The 21,176-nt window shown below is 31.5% G+C and overlaps 2 protein-coding genes across 16 annotated transcripts in view; one reads left to right on the top strand and one right to left on the bottom strand.

The window, feature by feature from the left end:
- Window positions 1–21,176, bottom strand: part of LOC141454206 (cilia- and flagella-associated protein 65-like) — a 112,230-nt gene that overhangs the window by 30,417 nt on the left and 60,637 nt on the right. For 8 of the 12 annotated variants that reach the window (XM_074128191.1, XM_074128194.1, XM_074128190.1 and 5 more), the window contains 7 exons: window positions 20,861–21,050; window positions 19,186–19,305; window positions 12,217–14,738; window positions 11,350–11,439; window positions 2,552–2,736; window positions 1,529–1,646; window positions 1,129–1,371 (listed from right to left, as the gene is read on the bottom strand). The gene's annotated coding sequence lies outside the window, so the exon portion shown is untranslated. Of the gene's footprint in view, window positions 1–1,128; window positions 1,372–1,486; window positions 1,647–2,551; window positions 2,737–11,349; window positions 11,440–12,216; window positions 14,739–19,185; window positions 19,306–20,860; window positions 21,051–21,176 lie in introns of all 12 variants that reach the window. The other 4 variants (XM_074128183.1, XM_074128185.1, XM_074128188.1 and 1 more) reach the window with 4 other exon arrangements.
- Window positions 1–21,176, top strand: part of LOC141454208 (uncharacterized) — a 52,822-nt gene that overhangs the window by 23,118 nt on the left and 8,528 nt on the right. For 3 of the 4 annotated variants that reach the window (XM_074128205.1, XM_074128203.1, XM_074128204.1), the window contains one exon: window positions 18,584–18,636. In XM_074128205.1, the coding sequence (XP_073984306.1) occupies window positions 18,585–18,636 (52 nt within the window). In that variant the 5' untranslated portion in view covers window position 18,584. The remainder of the gene's footprint in view (window positions 1–18,583; window positions 18,637–21,176) is intronic. The other variant, XM_074128206.1, reaches the window with a different exon arrangement.

The raw sequence follows: 21,176 nt of genomic DNA, 5'->3' as shown, positions 1-21,176 counted from the left end.
GTTACTTGGACCTGCGCTTAATTATGTATTGCACGGTTTTACCATCGTACTAAGTTGATGAAAGTAAAATATGTAGCTGAAATTACGTTTGCAGAAAAAACGATAAAACTTCGCCACAACTACAGTACAGTATTCAGATAATGAATGGTAACCACTAGAATGCTACATGTTTTCAATTTACAAATAAGAAGGGCCTAAAGGTTAGGATAATACAAAATATGTCTGCTCTAATATTTAAATAATTAAATCGAAATATTCGAAATGTTTTTTCTAACGTTAAGAGAAGTTCATGGGACCATCAACTGCTGTTTTTCTCAAAAAATAAATACATAAAATCAATATGACAAAAAAGGCCGGCGGCAGAAAGAACTATGGCATTAAAAACTCTTTCGGTATTCTTTTCCTATAACTTTTTAAAGATCTAACTCCGACTGCAAACTTTGAACAAATTAGTAAGTAAAATAAAACCTAACTGTACAATGTAATTTTGAAACCCAAATTTAAGTTGCGTTATTATTGAGTAAAGTGGCAATTGATCTATTTTATAAGAAAGCTACCTTCCAGTGCCACAGTGGCTTAAAAACTCCTACTTTAAAGTTCCTATGTTCCTACACTTCGTTCAGTCAAACACACACGAGAAGACCAAATTGAAACACATGAGATCTAAACATGCATTTCTATGAATCTTTACAAGAAGCAAAACTGCACGAGTACAAAAAAAATAACAAAAAACTTGAAGATCATGCGAGTAATAAAATTGTATTTCAATTCTGCTGACCTTGTGTTCCGATTATATATTTTCACTGTCAGTGAACCGCAATATTTATATTTCTGCTGAAAATTCACTTTCGAAAATTGAACAGTGGAAAATATACAAAATTATTTTTATTAATAACATCTTAAATTTACCATTTTTGTGTTTAATTTATTCAGAGATTCTGTGAGACTTTTTAAATAAATAAAATATTTGTTTATTAAGAATATTACATAAAAAGAATAAATATTTTTTAATACTTTCACAGCTAATGTAAATAGGAATTGTTTCCTATTAGAAACACGATTAAGATAACAGACCAATTTAAAAATAAACAAATAAATAAATATTGCGAGCAAGATAAGTAACAGTACCTCTTTTATTTTCCAAAGTGGATGATTCACACACCAGGCTGGATGAATCATTTCTCAAAGAAAATATTAAACATGTAATCTCTATCTCTCTCACTACCTTCCTTTATAACCTGCCTTTTGATAGTAAAGATAGGCTTGTCTGACAATGAAAGGAAACTGTGTCTGGATTATATGTTGTACTTCTGTCAAGTAGACTTTTCTCGCACCAATCTTCAAGAAAAAAAAAAAAAATCGTGCGCTTTCCTGAAATCAAAAATAACAAACTTGATGTGAAACATTCAACAACTTACGTCTTTTTGTTTTTATTATAAATAAGTCGAATTTAGAAATTTTGTGCAAACTAAAAGTGAATGATTACCCCTACACGAATAAATGGTAGAGTTACAAGATTCGGACTAACAATTATGAATGTGACTGTAGTCAGCGAGCGCATTCTGTCTTCCCTCTTCTGAATTTGTACAGCATTTAAACAAATTAACTCATCTTATTCTCCATGCCGTCTGAAGAATCTGATTTTCCTTTATATAGAAAAAGAAATCAATAAAAGTTGTAGGTTAATTTCTTGAAGTTATTATTCCAAGGAAGAGAAAAACAATATGTTTGTATAAAAAAAATGGATTCCCAGGCGGAGAAATTTAAGGCGAGAGTTAAACTTGAAACCGGGAACTCCGCATTCTCAAATCTTTACTACCAATGAATCCTTTTCTATTCCAATTATTTTATTAACGTTACAAAATAAAAGTATTCGCAGAGTTGAGAACTTTGCGTCACATTTTAAGATCTGGATCATTAAAAGGTCCAAAAATTTAAATTTATTTATTTTCCTAAGATGTTTTTAAAAAACGAGCAATGCACGCAGACGTACAGATAGGAGAGAGAGAGGTAGAGACTGTGTGCTGCAATAGTTCAAAGTACTAACGCCGCGAACACGGTAGGCAACCTCCTTTATTATAATTAAGAATAGGAAGTTAAAAATGTATTTTACACGAAAACCCAAAGCTGGCCAACAATGATTAACACGTTTTTCTGAGACTGAGTAAAGCAATATACTCGTAATATTTTTCAATAAGGAGGCCATTAAACGGATCAAAATAGTTAACATTAGTATGCTATACTAGTTAGATCTAAACATGCGTGCAGTTCGTTTGAAGGTTCTTTACATAAACCTTAAGTTATACCTATTTTTTAAATAAGTCATTCTTCAAGACAAATTTATTATTTTCTCTTACATTAAAGGAGGTCATTTTCAATTGGGGTTCTAACATTCTTTTTAAGTTTTTTCTGTTACGACAATTTTAAAATTTCATTTAAGCAAAGCATTCTTACACATACATTTTAATAAATAATTTTTCAAGATTTCAAATACAAGAAAAATATCTATTATAGAAAATTAAACAAATTTAAAGATCTTTGAAAGACTTACGTCACTTTCTTATGTATTGAATAATTATTGTCTCTTTGTCTTTAAAGTTCGAAAATTAAATCTACTTCTTCAACTATGAGTAGGAAGAGGTAGTGAAGTATGTACATTGGTTCTCGACAAACCGCCCATTCTTCCAGTTTTAAGCGCCTCCATCCACCAATATCTTCCCTGTAACCAAATGATTTCTGAAAAAAAAATGAAAAACCAATGTAATAGATTTACTTATTCACAATTACAATTCTAAATTTAAAGATAACGGATGAATTCCAGTACTGGGCGATCTCTGACTGAACGACTGTTCCAAGGGACACCTACGGCTGGGCCCTTGGAGTATTGGAACAGTTATTTAGGCCAGGTAGTTAGAATTAGTTAATAGCCTCATAAAACACTCAAATCTAACCTCTGCTAATAAAGGAAAAAGGCACATGGATACGAACCTCTCCAGAAACTAGTCGCGAGTCCTTGATCTGGATCAAGTTTATTGCCAATATCGACTCAATCTAATTCAATAAATTGTTTAAAGAGTTTCTCACATAGTGGGACTATTTTTTTTTTCCAGTCACTGAGTAGGAGAGATGAATGCCCGCGTTACAAAGTTATTTTGCTTTCAATTCCTTTAGAACCTTAAGATCCGAGACGTTTGCGCTAAACAAATGTTGGGAACTCACAGAGCAGATATATCCTAATAGACCTTCTAATAGGCCTCTTTATCTGAGGCAATGGTAAAACAAGTTTAACCAAATCAATCGAATTGTTTTTTTCTTGAAGTAAATGTGGAAGTTGGAGTAAAGGATTACTCATTGCAGGCGAATTTTCTTATAAAGAGGATCTCAAAAAAATATTTTCAATGCGAATTCCATTTTGAAAGTTAGACACATTCTCTTACTGTGAAGAAGTAAAAAGTAAATTATTTCTAAACTAATTCTGGTTCATCAAATGAATCGGATATAAATAAAAATTAATTTAGAAGAGTTAACCATAACAAAAACATGGTAATGGAAGATGGAGCAGACGTCTCCTAATGATTCTAATTAAATTAAAACTGTCCGGTAGGACAGTTGTATAAGGGTTGACCATCAAAAACTGCACGAAAAAGCGTAACGTTGAAAAACACCCAACTTTGACAATTTTTTTTCTCTTTTTCTATAAAAGATAAAATTCCCAAATTTTCTTTAAATCTTACTCCAAACCCTCCTTCATAACTGTAATTTTTTTGCAACCACCCAGATCTAATAGGTTTCGAGAAAAAAGTTGCCGAAAATGAGCAAAAACCGCTTTTTCAAAAAATGTTCTTGTTCTTGTTCTTCTTCTTCTTGTTGTTCTTGTTCTTGTTGTTACCTTTTTTGTAAACAACGTAGCGCCTAAACGCGTGAACCGATTTTCATGAATGAGGTGTCATTCGATTGGGAATTTTATGTAGATGTGCCTTTTGGGGGTCTCGGCCCTGTGCATCGAATGGGAGAGGAGTTAGCCCCCTTTATGTAAGGCCCCCTCCAAAATTATTATTACTAATTACTCTGTAAATCTTGGCCCGATTTTGATAAAATTTGGTAGGATGATAGGGTTAGGGCTCCCCTACCTAACAATAAAGCGACGATCTGCTCTTACACTTGTTAAGGGGAAGTATAGCAATCGTTTCAAATTATCGACACGTGAACCGATTTTCATGAATGAAGTGTCATTCGAATCGAAATTTTGTACAGATTTGTACTTTAAAAGTCTCGACGCTATGCCTCATAAGGAGGGGAGTTCGCCCCACCCAAATAAGGCCCTTTCTAAAACTATTATTACCAATATTTCTACAAAGCTTAGTCCGATTTTGATAAAATTTAGCACGAAGAAGTGATTAAAGCTCCTCTATGTGGCTGTGAAGTGCCATCATGCTCTTACACCTACTAAGAGGAAGTACTGCAATCGTTAAAATTATCAATGAGTGAACCGATTTACATCAATGAATTGTCGTTCGATTCAAAATCTTTGCCTTTTAGGGAGAAGTACTGTAATCGCAGTTTATTTTTCTTGCTCCTCTTAAAAGGAAGTACTGAAATCGCAGTTTAATTTTGCTATTTACGTACAAATACCTTCCTATTTTATTCAAAACGCTTTCTCAAAAAAATGGTTATTGAGGATGGTTTGGGGACCGCAACTATAATCATTCTTTAAAAAGATCTCTCCAGTGGTAGTTACGGTTCCGATTTAACACCTTATCAGGTTATAATGATAGAATAGCTTATTCCAAATTTTAAAAAATCTGTAAAGCAGACGTAACTTTGCAAATAGACAAAAAGGAAAATCTATCCAAAAGGTACAAAAATCTCCTTAACAAAAACTTACAGTTTTAAAAGTTAAGTATAAGGGTTGATTAAACGCCAAAAGGTACACAAATCAGCAGTTCCCAACATTTCATTAATACTTCAGTGATATAATTTAAGTAATTTTACTGCATTAACTTTTCCTTCACATTTTTTAGAATTTATTAGATGTCACAGACCCTTATGCTGGCCAGTTCATTCATAATATTTTTTTATTATAATTATGATAAAATGAGTGATGAATTATTCTGAGTAGTCACATATACATGCATGTTAAAGTAGAAAAAAACAAAGTTAGAGTCGGCCACTTTTTAAATTTCAATCACGGAGGATTCAAAACAATATTTCAGTCTTAAATTCGTCTTACCGAAATATTCGTGAGCACAAATAACATACATTTAATAACAAGTAGATTATTCAAACATATTTACTCATTTCTCAATTGTAATTTAATTTAGTCCCCCTAATTTTACTTATGGTAAAATACTGGAATAATTAGCTGTCCTAAAAATATGCATATCTTTATTTTCTTTATTTTATATTTAAACTGTCCGGTAGGACAGTTGTATAAGGGTTGACCATCAAAAACTGCAGGAAAAAGCGTAACGTTGAAAAACACCCAACTTTGACAATTTTTTTCTATTTTTCTATAAAAGATAAAATTCCCAAATTTTCTTTAAATCTTACTCCGAACCCTCCTTTATAACTGTAATTTTTTTGCAACCACCCAGATCTAATAGGTTTCGAGAAAAAAGTTGCCGAAAATGAGCAAAAACGGCTTTTTCAAAAAATGTTCTTGTTCTTGTTCTTGTTGTTGTTGTTGTTGTTGTTCTTCTTCTTCTTGTTACCTTTTTTGTAAACAACGTAGCGCCTAAACGCGTGAACCGATTTTCATGAATGAGGTGTCATTCGATTCGGAATTTTATGTAGATGTGCCTTTTGGGGGTCTCGACGCTGTACATCGAATGGGAGAGGAGTTAGCCCCCTTTATGTAAGGCCCCCTCCAAAATTATTATTACTAATAACTTTGTAAATCTTGGCCCGATTTTGATAGAATTTGGTAGGATGATAGAGTTAGGGCTCCCCTACCTAACAATAAAGCGACGATCTGCTCTTACACTTGTTAAGGGGAAGTATAACAATCGTTTCAAATTATCGACACGTGAACCGATTTTCATGAATGAAGTGTCATTCGAATCGAAATTTTGTACAGATTTGCACTTTAAAAGTCTCGACGCTATGCCTCATAAGGAGGGAAGTTTGCCCCACCCAAATAAGGCCCTTTCTAAAACTATTATTACCAATATTTCTATAACGCTTAGTCCGATTTTGATAAAATTTGGCACGAAAAAGTGATTAAAGCTCCTCTACGTGGCTGTGAAGTGCTATCATGCTCTTACACCTACTAAGGGAAGTTCTGCAATCGTTAAAATTATCAATGAGTGAACCGATTTACATCAATGAATTGTCGTTCGATTCAAAATCTTCGCCTTTTAGGGAGAAGTACTGTAATCGCAGTTTATTTTTCTTGCTTCTCTTAAAAGGAAGTACTGAAATCGCAGTTTAATTTTGCTATTTACGTACAAATACCTTCCTATTTTATTCAAAACGCTTTCTAAAAAAAATTGTTATTGAGGATGGTTTGGGGACCGCAACTATAATCATTCTTTAAAAAGATCTCTCCAGTGGTAGTTACGGTTCCGATTTAACACCTTATCAGGTTATAATGATAGAATAGCTTATTCCAAATTTTAAAAAAATCTGTAAAGCAGACGTAACTTTGCAAATAGACAAAAAGGAAAATCTATCCAAAAGGTACAAAAATCTCCTTAACAAAAACTTACAGTTTTAAAAGTTAAGTATAAGGGTTGATTAAACGCCAAAAGGTACACAAATCAGCAGTTCCCAACATTTCATTAATATTTCATTGATATAATTTAAGTAATTTTACTGCATTAACTTTTCCTTCACATTTTTTAGAATTTATTAGATGTCACAGACCCTTATGCTGGCCAGTTCATTCATAATATTATTTTGTTACAATTATGATAAAATGTATATTCTATCTTCGTAAATAAATAGGTACTTTATTTTAACTCTATTCCAAATTATTCTTCTGATTTATCTTTAATATGCCCTTTATTCTGAAGTTGTACATATACATGCATGTTAAAGTAGAAAAAGACTAAGTTAGAGTCGGCTACTGTTTAAATTTGAATCACAGAGGATTCAAAACAATATTTCAGTCTTGAATTCGTCTTACCGAAATATTCGTGAGGACAAATAACACACAGTTAATAACAAGTAGATTATTCAACAATATTTACTCATTTCTCAATTGTAATTTAATTTAGTCCCCCTAATTTTACTTATAGTAAAATACTGGAATAATTAGCTGTCCTAAAAATATGCATATCTTTATTTTCTTTATTTTATATTACATATATAACATTGTGGGAAGAACACCTAGATTGAGAATGTAATTGAAGAAAACTATATTATTTGCGATAAAGCCAGATTATTTATTACTTATTATTACAAACGTTTGACTAGTACATAAAATAACAATTACTTTAATTGAAGAATGAACTTAAACCAATGATTTTTATTTAAAAATAAAAATAAATAAATAAAATCATTGATGTATGTTGGTGTAAGCATTTTTTTAAAAAGTTTATGAATTTTTTAGCCCCATATTTTTTTTATATTTTTTATAACGTTTTCTTTTTCACCTGTGATTAATAGTTTGATTATTATAGATAAATAGATATTACAGTCAATCTAAGTTAAATGGTGTGCTACTTGAGTAAATATTTTGTAGACGAAAATGGCCAGCATAAGGGTCTGTGACATCTAATAAATTCTAAAAAATGTGAAGGAAAAGTTAATGCAGTAAAATTACTTAAATTATATCAATGAAATATTAATGAAATGTTGGGAACTGCTGATTTGTGTACCTTTTGGCGTTTAATCAACCCTTATACTTAACTTTTAAAACTGTAAGTTTTTGTTAAGGAGTTACATATATATAACATTGTGGGAAGAACACCTAGATTGAGAATGTAATTGAAGAAAACTATATTATTTGCGATAAAGCCAGATTATTTATTACTTATTATTACAAACGTTTGACTACAACATAAAATAACAATTACTTTAATCGAAGAATGAACTTAAACCAATGATTTTTATTTAAAAATAAAAATAAATGCATAAAATCATTGATGTAAAAAAAGTTTATGAATTTTTTAGCCTCTTATTTTTTTTATATTTTTTATAACGTTTTCTTTTTCACCTGTGATTAATAGTTTGATTATTATAGATAAATAGATATTACAGTCAATCTAAGTTAAATGGTGTGCTACTTGAGTAAATATTTTGTAGACGAAAATGGCCAGCATAAGGGTCTGTGACATCTAATAAATTCTAAAAAATGTGAAGGAAAAGTTAATGCAGTAAAATTACTTAAATTATATCACTGAAGTATTAATGAAATGTTGGGAACTGCTGATTTGTGTACCTTTTGGCGTTTAATCAACCCTTATACTTAACTTTTAAAACTGTAAGTTTTTGTTAAGGTATTATAACTACAGTGTAATATTATCATAAATATTTTGTGAGTAAAATGACAGAAAACCTGTTTTATTGAGGAAGAAGAATTCTTCCAGTTGACATTTCACAAATAATGCAACTGGAGAGCAATGGACTACTGGAGGAGCAATGTTGTGTGGTCTACAACTACCTTTTTTTTTTGTGTGTGTGAATTAAAAGAAAACGGGATTCTAAAGGAAATTATATCAGATATAATGTAACTGAACAGTTAGAGTACGAATTCAACCAAGACACTTTTTTTTTAACCTGGCTTAAGGTTAAAAATAAATATTTTGCTTACACATTGATTTTTTTTCCTTTTATTGAAAATTAAATAGAACAGAATATTATAAAAAAAAGTAAAGTTTTTTACATCTAATAATAATTATTAGTAACGTTTTTAAGATAAAAATTTCAATTCTTCCAATCTGAATTCTTTCAGACTGCTACTTCACATGTTATTCAATGATAACATATTCTTAAAGTATCAAAAATAGAATCGTGTATTGAATGGGCCAAAGGTGGCAATTCGTCATTCTCACAGTTCTAATCAAGTTCTAGAAAAGTATTGTTAGAAATAAAGGAGATACTTTTATAGTTAGTTCATCATCTTTAAAGATATACATTAATTACGTTCGCCTGGAAAGTATGTAATAATAAACCCCTTAATCTGTAAAAATCAACTTCAGAATTTTGATAACATATGTAATTATTTAGATTGTTTTGAACTTTTTTTGTTTATCATACTTAAACATAAACTTTCTTTGAGCATAATTCCAGTAGAATTGAGAGGATTGAAAGATGTTGAGATTATGACGTCAACGGTCAAGGGATTGAAAAAAAAAATCCTATGCGTCAATAAGAGAAGTTCTCTGCCAAATTTTTAAAATTTAAATTCAATACGTTTAAAATTCTGCATCTGTTTCAATTTCTGAAGATGCATGAAAATCCTAAACTGGTTATATAAAAAGAAAACGACATTATAACTTACAGGTTCTGTTGGAACAAATCTGTTGTTGGATAAAATAATCCATTCGATCAATATTTCGGATCTAAATTTGTGTTTCTACAATTCTCTCTTATTCTATCTTAACCTTGAAAGAATAGTATTTGTTACAACACTATTTTGGGGTAGATTACTTTTTTATAGGATCCTTTTAACATGACCGTCTTGTTTATGCCTTATGAGAAAAGTCATGGGAGACATTTTCTGCAACATTTTGAGATTTTATAGCTGTTCCCAAATTACACAGCTCATATGCCCAACATACAGAGAGAATAAAAAAGAATTTTTCAAAAAACCATTTATCAGTACCGTTAATGCAAACCTATATTCGAAAATGTAAGCAGAATGTAATCAGTCTCTTAAAAGTCTATTAGAACCTAAAGTTAAGGCGTTGATCTGTTAAAGAATATATTATAAATATAAATAAATAAAAGAAGTGGAAAAAAATGATAAGAAGATGCATTGAAAAGACTGAATATAAAAATTAATAAAATTACAGTTCGTGCCCAGCATATCAACCCTCTCCCTAGTAAAAAACATGTATCCATGTGTTTAACTGTAGAATAGGGCGAGGGGGAAGAGAGGGAAAAACAGTATCTTTTTTCCATATTACCTTGTACCCCAGACGGTAAGAAAACTTAAGGATCATGATTTTCTTCGGAGTAAATACTACGCTTCTAACTCGGGAACTGTATCAAACGCTGGAGTCGGTTTTGGGCAATAAAACTCCTTCTCTGAAGTGAGAGTGGCCAACGTGCAATTTCTTACCAAAAATCAGTCAGTAAACTATGCGCGAATAGCAATTAGATTCTCTCTTTTAAGAAGATTCATCCTCCTCACTTTTCTGAGACCGGTAATGAGAAGACTTAAGTATCAACCATTTTTGGATGTTGACGCTATTTATTTAATGTCTACGCCAGTTAAACCAGTTTATTCGAAAGACTTCGATAATAAACGTACTTTAGAAAAAAATATTTACTTATTGTGAGATCCAAAGCATGAATGTCTTAACTTAAGCAGTTAAGACTGCTTTTTAAGACAACTGTTTACCACCAATGTAAGAGCTTACCACTCTACAAGTTTAGCCAACACAGGAATCGCTGTCTTTCAATTTTATTCCTGTACCTTACTAAGTAAATATACAAATGTAATAGCTAACTTTTTGAAGTGTGCTCTTTAAAGCGAATGCAAACGACCACAAAAGAACAGTGAGATGAGGAAAAAGAAGCTGACTGGGCAGTTTTGATTCTTAAATTGAAGAAGCTGAGGTGGGACATGGTCGAATGGTTGATGATTGGCGAGACAATGAGAGATGGAGATTGACGTTTGACTTGACAGGTACCTTCACAGCTACATTTGGATAAAGATAAAAAGTAAAAGATGAAAATGAAACAGATGATTTTAGGTACCGAATTAAAGTATTGATATTAAGGAAATGTTATACCGTTTTATTCAAAATTATTTGTATTGTTACAACCCTATTCAGGGATACATCTGTTGAATGAGCCCAATAAAAATCTTATTTCTCCATAAAAATAAGTAGTCTCCAGTTTAGAGTAGATGGCTTATCGAAGATTTTATACGACACAGAAGGTTTGTTTTTATACACCTTTAAGGATTCTGAAATTTAAAAAAAAATGCAAAAACATTTAAAAAATGTTTTTAGGCTGAAAACTTCACTATAACATATAAAGTTTCTGTCATATATCCGTCACTACCACGATGGAACAATTCGAAACCGATCAGAATATATAAAAATCAGCATCCCATGAAGGATATAATTCTTTAATAATATCGAACATTGGGGATCTATAAATTTTAAAAGTACAACCTTAAGAAACATCTAATTTTATCATCGAAAAAATATTCAAATACCATAATTTATTTACCTTTTGGGGTTCCTCCTATAAAATAACGACTGGCGCTTTTAGAGACTAACAATAAATCTCATTGAGGATAATGCATACTATGTATTATATCTGAAAAATATAAACATGAATTACCTTATAAGCATTACAATTGAAAAATAAAAAATATACATTTCAATAGCTTGAAAGATTTTAATTGCTCGTAATTTATGTAGACGGTGGAAGAATCGTGCTTTGAACAGCAGAGATTCTTAATTAAAGAACAGTTTTCTTCTAGCAACTTTCTTTAAAAACAACAAAAAACACGTTCCAAATAATAGCGATAAAAGAAATAACAATCTAAAGAATTAACATCCAATTGGAGCAATCGTGGTCCTGTCAAGTTCGCTCAAACGAAGCGCAGTCTCATCCTGAAACGAGCAAATCCTGCAATGATCATGATCAGCCAGACGGGGGTAGCCTCTGGGGAGATACACTACTCATCAGGCTTTTCATAACACGCTATGAAGCTGACAATTTGAAATTATTTTCATTTTAATCCATAAACATTATTTTCATAGATTTAACTTTTCTGAACGTTATCAATTATTCTATACTGATACGTAGATAGTTCAGATTTTGAATTTAAAGGAAGTCTAGATTAGGCAAAAGTATATTTATCAGCCGGCGTTAGAGTCAAGGTTATTTTCATAAAGACATTTTTAAATTCCACAATTATCTCAATAATACCTAAGACGAAAAAAATCTTATAAAGCATTAATTTTATTTTATCAATTACTGAACAAAGATATCACGGTAATAATTTCTAATTTTATTTGAATTATAATTCGAGATTACACCCATCAAGAAAATATTTGAAAGATTAAAGTTTTTAAATAATATACTTACTTAATTGGCTCTACAGTCAGTCCAAGAGTGACTTTGGCCTCCTTGACTATTCCTCTCCAAATATCTTGAATTGCTGGTCTCGTAACATAGGTAATTTTCCATTATGGGGGAATTAGCTCCATGCTTAACCCCATCCCTAGAGGACCGGTAGCATTGATTCTTTTGGATTTTTTCCCTCAGGAAGTTGCCTTCACCGTGGCTGTTGTGTTCTTCCCTTTCACCGTAGACATTCTAATTTGTCGAGGAGGCTGGCACTGACTTCAATGGCGAGTTCATCCACTAACAACCCATAGGCGTAAACCCTGTGTGTCAATTTACATTTACACCATCCTGGCCGAAACTGACCAGGACCTCCGTCTCTCGTTTGTTTGCTGATCCTGACCTCCGAAGGGATTGGTTACCACAACCTTGGTCAGGATTGTTCAGCTTAACAGGGTCCACCGCGTGAAGGTGAGAGTGGAGTTGGGGTGCAGAGGCTTTATGAGACGCATTACACCCCCTTGGACCCTTTCAATAATATACTATAGACAAATTAATCGTAATTTAGACTAAATACATTATTTATAAAATTCCAACTCTAGGCAAGATTAAATGAGTTTACACCCATGAGGAACATGAATCCATCTCATGTCTGCACTTTAAAAATAATTTTCAAATCTAAATATTGAACGGAAGTTTAGATTAGATTCCTAGATGGTTGGCTAACATTGTGAGTCTTGCACTAAATAAGATTTCGGCGTAATCGATCTTTCGTTTAGAATTTTGAAATCAAACAGCTCATTCCTCGTTCGACGGTCCTAAATTCACCTCTTACTCAACTTTGCCTTCAACATTTGAGAAGGCGAATGAATTCAGCTTTTTTTAATAGCTGTATTTCGCCTGCTGCGTATGGATTCCAAATTCTGGAAGAGAACTTAAATTTAGTCCTGACTAAAGGCAATAATTGATAGATTTCCAGGCCTTTCGAATCCCTGGTACAAACTCTTAGATTTACCTTCCTTTTTACACTCTTTATCAATTTATTATTTGGAGTTTTCTAACAGAAATTTGCTGCATTGGCTATCCTTGAAAAGCCTATGTCCTATGAAGTGGCCAATCAGGTGATCTACGGTTGTATAAACGGTAGGTAATTACCTACCATGCTAACCATGCCATGCTAACAGTAACTGACCTGAGGTTTATCCCTACTATTGCTTCGGCTACTTAGGTTCCGTTATGTTAGGGGCACTATTGAGGATTATGCTAAATCCTAAATGGTTCAGATCCAAGCCAGGGAGGCTAGTACATTAAGCTTTGTCATGAATGACAAGCCACTCAGCCAAGATGTTCCCGTTCACCAGTGTTTTGGAGCTGTAAAAATCATTAGCATAAAATAATTACTCATTTATTAATGATAATTTTTAGTTTAAAGAGATCATATGATCTAAATTATTTTGAAAAACTTTCAGAAATAATTTCATTATGAAAGGAATTGTGTTGTATTCAAAATAAAAGAATCATTTAAAAATGATAAAGAAATGTATTTATTTTTCAAATCCAAACCCTCCTGATAAATATTCTGGTTGCGTCAATGTACATAGTAATACATATCCATATATGACAGTAGAATTGATATTAAGGCTTCATTTGCGTCAATTCGCAATTAACTATACACTATTAGTTATGGTTGAAATCATAAGTAAAAATCATCAAGTCTAGACAGCTATGGACAGCTAATGTTACGTTTTTAAGGAGAAATACAATATTTACCAATTCTTTTTTAAAGAACTGCACACACACTCATAGTAGATGTCAATTTTGAAAAAGAACATATAGATTTATCGAATGAAGATGATCGGTACAATCATCGATTAGTTTACTTAAATCGCAGTGGTTATACTTCAAGAAAGTAAAACAATTGGATCCGAAACTCTAATATAATTTATCCGAAAGGATGATAACAGTAACTTTCGCAACCACAAAAGTAATATTAGAATTCATTCTTTGACTGATGATTGATTGGCTAGTAACAAAGCTACTGTATAAATGGAAAAGAGGGGCGAAACCCCTTTTTCCAGATTACGTGATGACTAGTGAAGAATGATCGCTTATTATCTTGCCTTGTATTATTTCCATTATTTCTTTTAAGTAATCAGTGTAATTTTGTGTTAATTATTTGCCAGAGTGGTGGACATCCTTCTCCCATTTTTTAATAATTAGACCATTTTTTTTTAAAAATAGTTTTCTCATTTTCACTAATTTTAATTGTTAAAAATTATACATAATTCATTAAATGTAACCCTGAGTAAAATGAAGTTTTTCAAGGTCAGAAAAGGTAAAATTTGTAAATCAAAATACTCTATCACCGAGTATTCAACTATACTGAATCAGCCTCCATGAAGAAGGGACCTGGAAGCTCCATTCCTGTCATAGTTTCTCCCATCGTTGATGAAACTACTCATCCACATTCTCTAGACAAGTCCTAGGAAGAGAGAGGTGCCGCATGAAAAACGTCCTGTTCCAACTCCCTTCTTCTAGATAATCTAAAGAATCAAATTTAAAGAAACAGCAAGGGTAAATTCCCAGGCTCTCAAAGGAAGAATCAGGAAGAGAGGACAAAAATTAAATATTTTTTTTAGAATAACAAGCTTCTCCAACTTAGGTAGATCGAAAGAGACACCCACTTGGGTAAGAGAAAGAGAAACTAAAAAAAGCTCAAATTTCAATAAATCAAGAAGAGAATAAGGTTCTAAGATCAACCACGAAAACTGAAGTAACATAAATAACAAATAAGTAATAAAAAGAAAAAAAGTAAGAAATTAATACCACAAAAAACGAAGCTTATTTTTTTATCAAAACAAAATATTTTTTCTAAGGTACAAGCAGCAAAAGGAAGTGGGAAAAATCGACAGTAAGTGCAGACTTCTACACACTAAACTGTTTTGACTGCCAAAACAAGTTAAATAAAAAATAAAGAAAAAAAACTAGAGGTGCAAAATAATGCATCTAATACAGAAATAATTAAATAAGAAAAAAAGTAGAAGTTTAAAAAGTAATTCTAGTGAAAGAAGTTTTCTGAAGGTACATACGAAGCATATACTTATATCACCTTATCTGGTTGCAAGCAATAAAGTATTAATAAATACATCACATATATACATAAAATACGTATATAAGAACTTTATCAATTAGTATGGTATAATAAATTTTAAGTTTCCTGGTTGCCTAATGGTTCAATGCTTCGGTATTCAGCATGATGCACCATAAATTAGATAAGTGTTTAAACCATTACGAAAAAAAAAGGTTATACGTTTAAACCTGGAGAAGTTATAACAGTGTGATATAGGAATATTGTGATACTGCTTTATACAGAATAACAGGACCTCTGTAAATAAAGATTTCCATATGGGAGCCACTCGAACCAGTAAACCAGTTAATATATTTTAATTTAGAAGTATTAAAACTTGTTTTCTAACTGAACACAGATTAAATACAAGAAAATAAGTAATAAATAATATCAAATAAATAGTTAAATAAGAATGTAAAAATAGTCGGGTACAAAAAAAAGGCTTACAGTAATGCTACCTATCAAGACTCTTGTGATTTTATTTTTACCTCCTGAAAAACATTACTATTTTAGAGAAGATGCAATTTAATTGACTGAAATCCTACTAGCATTGGATTTTAGAGAACATGAGTCATCTTTAATGAAGTTCGCCTGCAATAATTATAAACAAATTTGAGAAGTACTTTAAAATTATTTTTTCAGGCGGGGCTTAACGTCCAACTACCAATTAGGTGTCGTGGACGGAGGCGACTAGCAAACATACTTTACTGTTTTCTTTTATTAACCATTAAATAAAATCCAAGGCCTAAGACCGGGAATCGAACCCAGTACCACAATACATATTAGCGTCGCAGGTCTCGCCTCTAACCCGCTCGGCTACCGTGGCGCCTTACTTTAAAATTAATCGTCTCCAAGATGAATGTATTAGAGAGACTTAAATGTGAACCTATAAGAGAAGAAACGTTATTAAGGTGATCGGGAAGTATTGAGGGAATGTAGACTTTTGAAATTGAAGGGTATTGGATGAACAGCATATTAAAAATCGAAAAAAAAGGAAGGGTACCCATATCCTACATTGGCAAAGTAGAACGACTGCCAAATGTAAGAAAAGGTGGTAAAAGATACGTTGATCCTTCTGAGAATGTAACTAGGAAAATCAGAATACTATATTCAGATAAAATGTTGCTGAGATAAGACTGGGACAGAATGACTCTAAAAATAGTACAGCTGCAGGTGCGGGCTGATACTTCATTTATATACTGAAATATGATTTATCTAAAGAATTTAGAGATAACATATTAGTCAGCGAGTACTAAAACCTCGTACGAAGTAGAAGATAAAGTAAAAAGTTAAAATCAGACTAAGCAAAAGTACAAGGAGATGGATTAAGATCTAAATCCTTTCTTTGAAATTTAATAACTTAAAGTTCAGAAAATACATTATTGTACACGCCATTCAACTACCTCAGCATGAAAATATTTCTTTTAACAATTAGCGGTCGAGTTATTTTTTTGTAGTGAATAAGTACACTAAGTCAAGTAACGATGAGGTTATCGTCTTGCATAGTACACTGGCGGAGAAAGAATGGATGAGCTAAACGAGTGTTTAACCTGAGAAGCCTAGCTTTAAAGCAATAAAGGAAAGAGTGTCTGATTTTTTACGATCTTTTTTAACCTCGCATCCTCTTCTTTTATGTAGCACAATGATTTTTTGTTTTTATTTATTTACTCATTTTAACAATATAAGTGCATACTTTAATACGTATTATGTTTAATATGTTCATATACATCCATAACTTTCTCTCACTGCATTTTCCAGGTTCACTACATTTTCTACAAATTTCCAACTTGAATTTTCACTGAAATTAAATCTTTGTAAACCATAGATTACACACAAATAACACATTATAGAGAATGCAGTCAGTCTCACAACTCTAATTAACAAAATTTAAAACGATCCTGAGCTTCCTCTTCCAAGGAATGGAAAGGAAAGTAAAAAAGATGAAATATTAAATGATAAACCAGTATAAAGTGGGTATGTCAAGTGAAAAAGATTTGTTTAATTGATTAAACAAAGAAATCAAACGTTAACTACAATAACAAATCAAAAAAACTACGAAAATTAGGGAAGTCTCAATTACAAAACAAAGAATCTAATTTGGTTTACAATATTCTCAGCAACTAAAAATAATTTTTCTCTTTTTCGAAATTGAAGAGAAAAAAAAGAACACCACGAAGTTGATATTAATATTTAAGGGAGATATTATAACAGTGGCAGGATGTTACTCAATTAACAAATAATTGCTTCTTCACAGCCAGAGAAGTGTTTTTTAGTTTGCACAATGTAAGCGCGACACGGAGGTATAAACACTATTTTATTGTACAAGGTCGTTGTAAGTGCGCGCTCTTGGAATCTCCAAACAACCTATGTAATTGTTAAAATACTGATGTTTCCGCAAAAATTGAACTTTTCATTGGCACATTGAACGTGTAAATAGTTTGCATTACAATTCTCTGTTTACTATTATTATTTCTTCTATTTGTTATTATTATTATTTTTTAACCATCTCTTAAAGGGTAGTTAAGACGATAAATATAGGATAGATACAAATATTAAGTAGTACAATATAACAAAGAAATTAAAAATAATACTCATAAATATTACACTGATGTTAAACGCATAGAATGTACTGAAATGACACCTTCCAGGAGTACTTAACTTCATCCCTCCCTGAGAACTCTGATTACCTAATGTAACCAACAAATTTTTTTCAAATGCAAGTAATAGACGTATATATTTACCTCGTAGAAGGATGGCAGGAGCATAGAGTGCTGCTCCATCCATTAGCAGTAGTTTATGTAAATAGCGGTATATAGTAGAATGATGAATGTGTGAAGCGAATGTATTTGTAGGTAAGAATGGAGAGTGAGTGATATTCTAGTGATAAGCACCTAGACGATGCTGGCTGTATGGCGGAAGCCAATGCCAAAAAATAAAAATAAAAAAAAAAAAAAATATTTACAATGTATGCAAATTAGTGTTCCAAGTTAAAAGAAATTTTTTAAGCTATTTTCGTTAAGAAGAAAAACTGTATATTCGATTCAGTGACTGATTTAATTAGAAAGCTTAATGCCGGACTAAAAGTGACTCGTAAAGCAAATAACAAATTTCAACAGTATCAGATTTTTCGTTTTTGAGTTATGCTGTTAACACACAATAACATGTGTTGAAAACAGTGTCTGAATTACATTTAGACTTACTACTAACATCAGTTTGTAAAAACCACTTGTGCGAATAATTAATTTTGTTACATTGTTTCAGAATGGACCATAAGATATTGTACATATTAATGCTAGTAACCTACTGTTCTACTGGTAAGTTTAATCACTAAATTTTATCATTGCACTACTAATAGATAAATAAAAGTTAATTGTTGTTCTACAGTAGGTAGCAAAAAATTTATCTCCATTAATTGTTGATTAATATAATTCTTTCAAAGTTTAATCTCTAATTCTTTCTGTAACTTATTAATCATTCTCAACTCGAACAATCTGAGTCAATGGATACAAAATATTATCTAATTCTGATAAGAAACTTTTTTTAAAAATTCGACAAAAAAAGTTACTTTTAATCCAATTTAAAACAAATAAAAACAAAAGATAAACCTCTCTGGAAGTGATAATGAATTTTATAAGTTTTCTAAGATGATTAGATACTGTAAAATGATAAAATTTAGACTCTTTATCATGTTTTTTAATAATAGGGGTAGTTTCTTTTTTATAGTAAAAGGATTTCAGACATGTTTTTCTATGGCATTTTTTTTTAATCTTCTATTGATGGCATACTTGTTTTTTTTAAACTTATTTCAATTACATCTAAATAAACATGGAAATTGTTCAACATCTGATTTAATAAATTCGTACCTTATTGATTATCTCTAATCAGTATTCCAAGTATAAGGAATCTTGCACACTGTACTTACAAAACCATAATTCAGGTAACTGAGCTTGCGCCATTTCCAAAGATAGGATCTCTTATTTAACCTAAACAAACATAATTTTTTTTAATGCTAATGTACTTTTATAAATTTCTCATATTTATCACTTCAAGAGCAAGATTGAAATCGTACCTAGGACCATTCTTGGCTTTACGGGTAAAGGTCTGTAATGGTCGGCTATCTTGGCATCTCTGCTCTGCCTTATAATACAAGTGATTCACTCTAAAGAGAGGATCGATGCTGAAAGGTACCTTGACAATTGTAAATGCTCTCCAAAGATGAGTGTATTACTGTATCTCTCATCCCAAAATTTCTCCCGAACAAATAATTTTTTCAAAATATTAATTAACTCTTTCTTATCAATTTTCTGCGCATTTAAAATTGGAAAAACAAAAATTTCTTTGTTATTTTCACTTATGCCTCATACGAGGAAGCAGATATAGCAAGAGTAGTTTTGAGTTTTCAATCGAAATACATGTTTTGAGTTCCCTTGATGAAGAAGTAAAAGCTTTATGGTGATTAGCATCAACTTTTCTGGTTCTTCTATTCATTTATGTAGTTATACTTAAGGGTCAATATAGTCCAAGAATTATTTGCATTTTGTTTTTTCGCAATACACATTTTATTATGCTGTGATTTACGAAAAAGTAGTTTATTACATGAGAAATTCCTTTTTCAAGTAAAGCTATTGAAACCTTAGGTAAAGGATATAATGATATTTAACTTCCTTTTTTTATTTACTAATAAAAACTGACGATTTTTCTCAAGATTATTGAATGCAACCAGCAAGAGATTCTCCCGGTTTTCAGTTTTTCCCTAGCTCCTACTGCACTTACATCACCCAAAGCACAATAGGTTGTATTATTATAACGACAGTGTAGATAAAAAAAAGAAAAGAAAAAAGATAAAATAAAAAAAATTGAAGACACTAAAAAAAATCACAGCCGAATGGCCGTATCGAAAGAGAAGCCGCTGCATGGTTGAATGACCATCCTTCTGTTATGCTTTTTTCCATATTACAGAAACAGAACATCGTATATATTAGATGTCATTGACACTGTACCCCATTATATTCAGCAATTTTTATTACGTGTAACTACACTTCATTGATAATGCACTTTAAAAATTAAAAATATCTGGCGTTAAATCATACACCTTTTTCTTACTCCAATTATTAATACTCGTATTTTCCTTAAACTCTGCATTTTTATATTTAGAAAATAATAATTAACACGGATGAACGAGATTCACCCCAATAATAAAGTTTTGTGGGAAGCGTGTCATCTCTGTTTGACAGACCTTCCATTAAAAATAAATTTTATGAAAGGCATCTCGAACGAATGCGGTAGGTCTAACTGCGTAGAGGAAATAAGTCTTTTTCTATTATTTGTTCTAGCGTGAAGATATGGTCTATACAGGATCTAACAGCTCTGCAGCCAGTCTGTCCTCGACAATTTCCTCTTGTACTCACGTCTAGCCTCTTTTTTAAAACCGGCTGTAAATCCTTCCTGACGTACTAATGACCGTTATACCTCGGTAGTTATTGCAAATTCCTTTATTCTCTTCATATGAATAGACACAATATGGTATGTTGTTCTTACCTGAGGCAGTAGAAGCTCCCCTTTTAAGCACTTAATGGCAATGGTAGCTAAAAGCTGTTGCAGACTTAATTATCTCTTTAGGTGAGACTGGTGGGTAACCTCCTATTTATTTACAAACGGTAACCCATAAGTATCTTAAGCCATATTCCTCCAATAATTTTTGAAAAAGAGTTTGCTCATCCCTTCAATCCTGTTAAAGTAAAACAATTAAATTCTTTGCTTGAGTTACAAAATGATTAGTAAGTCTTCTAGGCGTTCGAGATTCGTTTTAATATGGCGGCGAATTTAAAAGAATTATGAAAATTGATACATTAAT

The sequence above is a fragment of the Rhodnius prolixus genome, unplaced genomic scaffold (genome assembly GCF_049639745.1).
Source record: "Rhodnius prolixus isolate KJV_2025 unplaced genomic scaffold, Rpr scaffold_9, whole genome shotgun sequence".
NCBI lineage: Eukaryota > Metazoa > Arthropoda > Insecta > Hemiptera > Reduviidae > Rhodnius > Rhodnius prolixus.
Note: the sequence above shows the minus strand (reverse complement) of the source record. Positions and strands in the feature narration are given on the sequence as shown.